Source organism: Montipora capricornis, chromosome 13 (assembly GCF_036669925.1).
Source record: "Montipora capricornis isolate CH-2021 chromosome 13, ASM3666992v2, whole genome shotgun sequence".
NCBI classification, from domain to species: domain Eukaryota; kingdom Metazoa; phylum Cnidaria; class Anthozoa; order Scleractinia; family Acroporidae; genus Montipora; species Montipora capricornis.
The window spans coordinates 21,729,805-21,737,304 of record NC_090895.1 but is presented as its reverse complement, the minus strand read 5'-3'; the positions used below and the strand labels follow the sequence as shown (position 1 = coordinate 21,737,304).

The 7,500-nt window shown below is 38.1% G+C and overlaps 1 protein-coding gene across 2 annotated transcripts in view; it reads left to right on the top strand.

The window, feature by feature from the left end:
- LOC138030101 (uncharacterized) overlaps positions 1 to 7,500 on the top strand; it is a 239,501-nt gene that overhangs the window by 218,200 nt on the left and 13,801 nt on the right. For both annotated transcript variants that reach the window (XM_068877971.1, XM_068877970.1), the window contains 3 exons: positions 2,244 to 2,489; positions 5,755 to 5,991; positions 6,903 to 6,991. In XM_068877971.1, coding sequence (XP_068734072.1) covers positions 2,244 to 2,489; positions 5,755 to 5,991; positions 6,903 to 6,991 — 572 coding nt within the window. The remainder of the gene's footprint in view (positions 1 to 2,243; positions 2,490 to 5,754; positions 5,992 to 6,902; positions 6,992 to 7,500) is intronic.

Genomic DNA, 7,500 nt, shown 5'->3' with positions numbered 1-7,500 from the left:
CGTTTTTGTCATCCATGTCCGTCGATCATCTTAAACAAAAAATTTCCTTTTTTTCCCTTTTTTTCCTTTTTTTTCCTGACGAGAAAATTTCTAAGTATAGGGTAAACTTCATGTAATTGAAGTGAAAGAGGAAACGCATATTTAATGAGTTGCTTGGATGACTCGGATGATCATCTGAGATGGCTTGCACCCACTAACCTAAATTTAGATTATATGGGTATTACCCATTTAGATTGTGTAACACGGGTGGTTGAATAGATATTTAAGGCGTTCATACAGTTACCCCCCTGCCTGTAAGCAAACTGAGTGGGGCTCAGACTTTCCTCAACAGCTCTCCGCACAGGCATATGAAATATAACTTTCTCCAAGGCCCTGGCAATCACAGGTGTGACGTATATCCCTCTGTTAAGTCTGAATCGGCTTTTTTTCAATAGGAATGTCAACCTTGAGCAGGGGGTTAATATTCGGCCTCTTCCGGAACCCAGCCATGAGTTAGTTGATAACAATGAATTCCACACTTGAGTGATTACTGGAGTGAGAAGTGTGATGTTTCCAAATCCAGAAGGGTTTGTTGTCTGGGCCTGTAGGTGTTCTTTTCAACTTAGTAAGAGCATTCCAGACCTGCCTCTCTGTTATCTCTGGAATTTCCACACCCCCCTTGATAAGCAAGCACATCAGTAGGTCTCACATATACAACTGTCATCATGGCACAGATTCTCAAAGTAGTCATTCAGATGGTCCAGCGAGGTGTGGTCGAATTTAACACAGGTTGTCTTTGCACAACACTGTGGATGTGTTTTCCGCCATTCTCGATTACCCATAACACTTCCTTCTTCAGCAACTGCATTTAAAGGGGCTAGGTCACGCTATTTTAGGTAATTTTGTTTAATTTTGTTAATTATGAGCTCTAACTGTCAAATTGGCAGAGCAAGAGTCTTTCATTTGCAAAATCATGGGCGCATAACAACTGAGAATGATTTTTAAGCTTTGTAAATGACATTTTGATATTTAACAATTATTCGCCGAAGGCGAAGTGATTATCGGTTAATATTCACCGATAATCACTGAGCCTGAGGTGAATCATTCTTTTAGTGTAAATACACGGGTGATTATTTCAAAAAAGAAAAAAAAAAAACATTTCATCGGAAATCACCTTCACTTACAATTGCAAAACAACTACTGGCAGCCATTTTGTCCGTCGAGGTGATTATCGGCTGATAATCCGAGATAGCGAGCCAATGAGAGCGCGCGATTTTGGATAATCACCTGTGTTTTTATACTAAAGACTGATATAAATTTGAAAAAAGGTGGGCCAACGTTTTTCAAATTTACCCAAATTCAATCCATTTCAATCCTCTCAAGTTTTGTCCATCCATGTCCCTTCTTGGCTTCCCTGTGTTTTGTTAGAGTTCTTCTATATTTTTGAACAGTTATTTTGATATTTTAGTTAATTCTATGACCATTCGATCAGTGCTGAAATTGCCTCAAATTGCGTGACCTAGCCGCTTTAATTTTGCATTAAAATTCAGATGGACTTATTATTATTACATTACACTGTCAATATAAAATTACAATACTGTGTAATTATGTGACGAGGTAAAATAAAGTCAAAGAAAAATTGCATACAGTGTAATTTGCTGGTTGATGCCATGCTATTTTCCTATTTTTCTCTGTGCCCTGTATTAAGGTATCAGCTATTTGTGCATACAACGTGCATGTACCAATGCTCCAAGACAATTGGCAGTAGACGAAAATTCATGTACATGTAAAATAGACCTCATGCAAAATCTCAGCTTTCTGTAATATTATTACGGCATTAATTTTGTAAAAAAGTATGACTTTTTGGTTGGAATTTAACAATTTGATGCAAACCTTATGAAATGTTCTTATCTTAAGTACATGCAAAGTACATGCTGTGTATGTACAATTGTGTCCTGGTAAATGGTTGGCACTTCACTTCCAGCCTAATTGCTGTTCATTTGCTGGATGCAATTGTTAGATAGGGTATTTGAAACAGAAACTTGGGTTGGGTTTAAAGTTACAGGTATACATGCACTGTATATGTACATGTATTTAGGATCTGATTTATAGGGTGCAGGTACAGTGTATACACTTACATTTTAGTTTTAGTGTATCCTCTTAAATTATTAAGTTGTCATTTTCACACACTTTCTGTTTGAGTCTGGATTTATTGAAAGCATAATTTCAATATTTTAACTGCTATGAAATTTTGATTTTTTTAGCTCCTCCGAGCAACATTGTCACCTCTGGCAACCAAACAGTAACAGCACCTGATGAGTTAACTTTGAGTTGTTCAGCTGATGGAAAACCAAGAGTAAATATTGCCTGGATAAGACTGTCTGATAACACTGCGGTAGAAAATCTTAACCCTTTCAACGTCACTGGTAAAAAAGAGGCAGGACAGTACAGATGCACTGCTGATAATAGTGTTGGAACTTTAACAAGTGATGTCTTCATTACTGTTCTGTGTGAGTGTAATACATGTAATCAATAACTAATTGGTACACATGGTATTCAGAGCAAGCTAGTACTTTGTACCAGGACGCGCACGTGCCGTGCGCGAAATTAGCGGACGTCCGGTCGTCTCAGACGACTGGAAAGTTTACTGGGCGTCCAGTTTTTGGTAGAATTTAACCCACTGACACCCAGGGGTTCCCCATTCACGAGTAAAATTGTCTGACGTTAGACAGAGTAACATACTAAATATGGCCGGTTTAGGCCAGTCTGGTGGCCCGAGGAGAAAACAACGGACAATCTACATGTAACCAAAAATATAAAACGAATTGATCACAAGCGGCACCAGACTTATTTGTTGCTTACATTCTATCGCCAATGCCTGATAGTAGTGTGAAGTTAATAGGTGCAGTTGGTAAATGACCCTTTTACCACGGGAAACTGCATTTGGTGCGTGTGACCGACATTTCCCAAGGAACATTTCCCTTGGTAAATTTTCATGGATACGTTAAAAAAGATCAGATGAAGTGCCCATGACATTCAACGTGGTAACTTGGAAGGGTGTTTTACTGCCAAGGTACAAGAGCCAATCGCAGTTGTGATTAAATTTTCCGCCAATGAATTGCGTGAGATTTCTTTTTACGTCAATAATCTTCGTAACGTGTGACCGCCTTTTAATACGGTATACTTATAACCTTAAGTGTGAGGCACCGCGGGATAATTTACCACGGGAAATGGCATAATACCACAGTGTGTGTAACCGCACCTACAGCTGTAATAATAACAACAATGAATTTACCGCAGCTGAGCATTTTCCGGCTCTTACAAAACATTGTCAGATAGGAAAATCACAAACATGTACTGTAGGCGATGAACAACTCAACCCAGACTTAAACCACTAGCACATACTAAGAATATTCAAGCTCCATAGTCATGAGATTGCATCTTAACACAGAGTGCAGTCAATTGTAGGGGGTTTCCTTGTGGGCAACCAAGGATTAAAGGGCAACTTAATTCACGGGTTTGGTTGCCCAGCTTTTGAAACAGGGACAACCTTGATTTTTTTTAGAGTTTCAAGCACGGTACATGTAGTCATTGCTGTAGATTATCAACTTAATACAAAAAATTTGGTTTTATCAACGGAGTTGATAATGTAAATTGGCCACCGTACAGAGATCTTGGATTCGCTCTGACGAAGGGCTAACGCTCGAAACGTCAGCTTTTAGAATCTCTGTACGGTGGCCATTTTACATTATCAACTCCGTTGATGAAACCAAATTTTTTGTACACTACTTCCCCACCGACGCAGCACCACAGTTTCTTTAGAAACTACCCCTTCTATCAACTTAATAGCCAGCAAGAAGTGTTGCTTTTCACTGGCACTTTTATTCATGGCGGCAATTTCAGTATTTCTATTAACAACATGTCCATTCACTCAAAAGCTATGTCCTACTAACCCTTTAACTCCCAGTGGCCACTTACATGTAGTCTGTCTAATGCCAGATGATTTTGCTTGTCAATGGGAGATCCCTTGGGCTTTAAAGGGTTAACAGCCTCAACCAATCCCCAAAGTTGGCAATGCAAGAAGTAAACTCTTCTCTAAAGAGGTACACAAGAGTGAAAGTGCTAGATTCTGTCTCTGATTATAAAGCATTACAATAATTAGATTCACAAAACATTCATCTTTTTTCAGTGAAGGATTCTGTCCCCAGAGAACTTCGTTCACGTGTGATTTATAAATTTACTTGTGCTTGCTATATCGGCGAAACTGGTCGTCATTTTTCCACACGCGTCCGTGAACATCTCTCTTCAGACAAGTCCTCTCACATCTTCAAACATTTACTAAGCTCAGAACGTTGTCGTCAATCTTGCTCTGCGGACTGTTTCGAAATCCTTGATTCCACCCCTACTAAATTTCATCTCAAACTCAAGGAGGCTATGCATATAAATTGGGAACAGCCTAATTTAAACCAACAAGTTCATCACGTCAACCTGACACTTACGCTTTAGGCTCTACATTCTTTCTAACACTCTGTAACTCACTCAAATATGTATTTCTTGTCACTTAATCATATTTAATTATGCAAGTTTCGCCTAGTTGTTATATAAGTCCTAACGGTTTTTCAAATATTCAAGTAAACTTTTTCAAATTTTATGTATCTGCTTTGAATGGCCTCATTTACTACCATTTGCGTCCATCCTTGAAGCATGACGAATTTTGCGTGAAGTTTTACTTTTCAAAGGTGAACGGTTTGTCCGGTCGTGTGTCACTTTTGACCAATGAAACGTTGGCGGTTATGTTTTGAAAATTAATTGACCACGTTTTTGACGGCATACCAGCATGTTTTGTTCACGTGCTCTTCAAGTTTTTAGGTTTTTCGTGAGAGCGGAGATATTTATGACTTTGCCTAGGAATCCAGTAGAGTTATAAACATCTATCTCCCGTGAGTTCCCAAAGACACAGAATATTGAATTTGGTATTTGGTATACTTTACCAAGAAGAGATGCGTGATTCAGCAACTACGAGAAAAAAAATACATGAAACCGAAGTGAAACTAGAAAGATCGAGGAGGAAATATTTCTAGGGCATTCTGCGCACACATGCTCTTCCGTGTTTCAAGGAGCATCTGAAATCTTGATTTCAAGCGACTCCTGGACGGTAATTTACCTCATATTCCAAACTTGTTGACTTTGATTTTTTTTGTTTCCGTTGCAAAATGAGCAGAAACGTCATGCAAAACACGAACACTCTCACGAAAAACCTGAAATCTTTTAGAGCACGTGAACAAAACATGCTGGGATGCCGTCAAAAAACGTTGTCAAGTTCACAACATACATGTAACCGCCAGCGTTTCATTTGTCAGAAGTAATACATATCGGGCAAAGTGTTAACGTTTGAAAAGTGAAACTTCGCGCAAAAGTCGTCACGCTTCAAGGATGGGCGATGATGGTAGTGAAGTTGAAAATTTGCGTTGTCATTTGTTTAAAAGTATGATATTTAATTTGTTTCACTTTCTTCTGAGTTTTTGATTAAAACTTTAATGTTGTTACAATGTAGACATTTCTGTACATTCAGTTTTCCCAAATAAATTATAATAGCCTTCGCAACTTGTTGTCAGTGGTGCCTTCGGTGATTTTGCAGTGCAATTGATAGAGATTGTCAACATTATTTTGTTATACTTCAGTACAAATATATATTAAAAAAAAAAAAAACAAATAATTACTTCATGGTTAGTTTGCTTGTATGATTTTTATTCACGACTTGTTTTATTCTTGCAGTTGCTCCAGTAGTTACACTTGCAAGTAAATTCTATGTTGGCAGGGAACAGAATGCATCACTCATCTGCACAGTGGAAGGAAATCCAACACCTTCAATTGACTGGAGACCTTGTGATTCACAAAATATGGAATGTGATAAACAGCACCTTAATGTTTCTAAAGTGCAGACTTCACGTACTAACTACACCTGTGCAGCAACCAATTCTTTGGGAAATGTTTCACAAACCACAGTTCTCAGTAAGTTACATTGTATAAATTATGTCTAATAATTACTGGGAAATCCATAAATGAGAAGTCAAGAAATCACGGAACTCATCATGCCCTTACAAAATAGTGTCACTTGTAGTTGTATATTCTCTGTGGTGACTTGTAGTTGATGTGCTTTGAAAATATCTATTTGCAGTTGTATATAATGGTAGCTGTCTGCATCTACATGTATTTTGTGCTGGCATATTTTTTTTCACGTTTTAACAGTTCTTGCCTACTGTAGTGGGTTCGTCATGGGTGCTCGCTAATATATCCTGTTTATAAGTTGTACTATCAATAACTGTCAGCATCATTGGAACGGAAGCCAAATGTCAGTAATATAAGTACACATTTCATAGAAAACCAGTTTTTCTTTTTATAAAGGATAATTCAGCTTTGCCAAACCTGCCATACATACAATTATTTCAATTGTTACCATTTACAGATTCGATCACCAGCAACACCATCAATCCCATTGTTTGGGAGCTTGTCATCATGCCCATGCTCCTTTGCAATGTGATTCTGGTGGCCTTTTGCCTGTATGAACAACCCCCATACCTTTGACCTCGAGGCATCATTGTACTAAATAAATGAAATCACGATCAATCAACTTTACTTTGACTGCTGGTGTCCTGTGTTGTTGGCATGTTCTGAAATGGCATAGGTCTGGGCACATGCAAGTGCGATATGTCTTACACTATGTACCTTGCAAAAGGCCAAGGATTATTTTTCTTTTTGCTTGCTAAAGTTCAAAATTGTTGATCATAATCAAGTACATGTACTCAGTTGCTTATGGATGGATCTCCTTGGTTAGTTACAGGGTATCAGATTATATCCAGTGGATTAAAAGTAGCCTGTTAATTAAGAGGTAGTTTTTCAACTGGGCTTTTTTTTTATCACAGTCATTGGAGGGAAAAGTGTTTTCTTGAGAATCATCATAAGTGGAGATTGTGACAAAAAATATGATGTGTGGACGAGGCTTCAGACTGAGGTAATAGTATTAAGTTTGATTTTTTTCAGTGTACAAATTTTGAAAATGACCAAATTGAATGAATGTTCCCGTGGATGTGCATGTCATCCCAGTCTCATCCATCAATTTACCGTATTTACCCATGTATAATGCGCACCCGTATATAATGCACACCCCATTTCTGTTGGTGTCCTTACGAGGTGGTCAAGCAGCTTAATTAAGGACGGTGCCTACTAATTCAAAGGTATTTGGCCCCGGTTTATGATTATGCAGGAAATGTAGATGTTGACAAGTGTCATTGAAATCCAAAAAGAAAATTTGGGGTAACCACGCATTTTTCCAAGATAATTCATGAACAATATTTGTAAAAGCTTTAAAATACAAAGCAACGTATGGCGTTCTTTCTCAAATTGACGCTTAATTATCTCTCAAAAATGCATGGTTACCCCCAATTTTCCTTTTGGATACCAGGACTACTTACTAAGATCTACTTTCTCCGGATAGTTTTAAACCGCGCAAAAATACCCCTG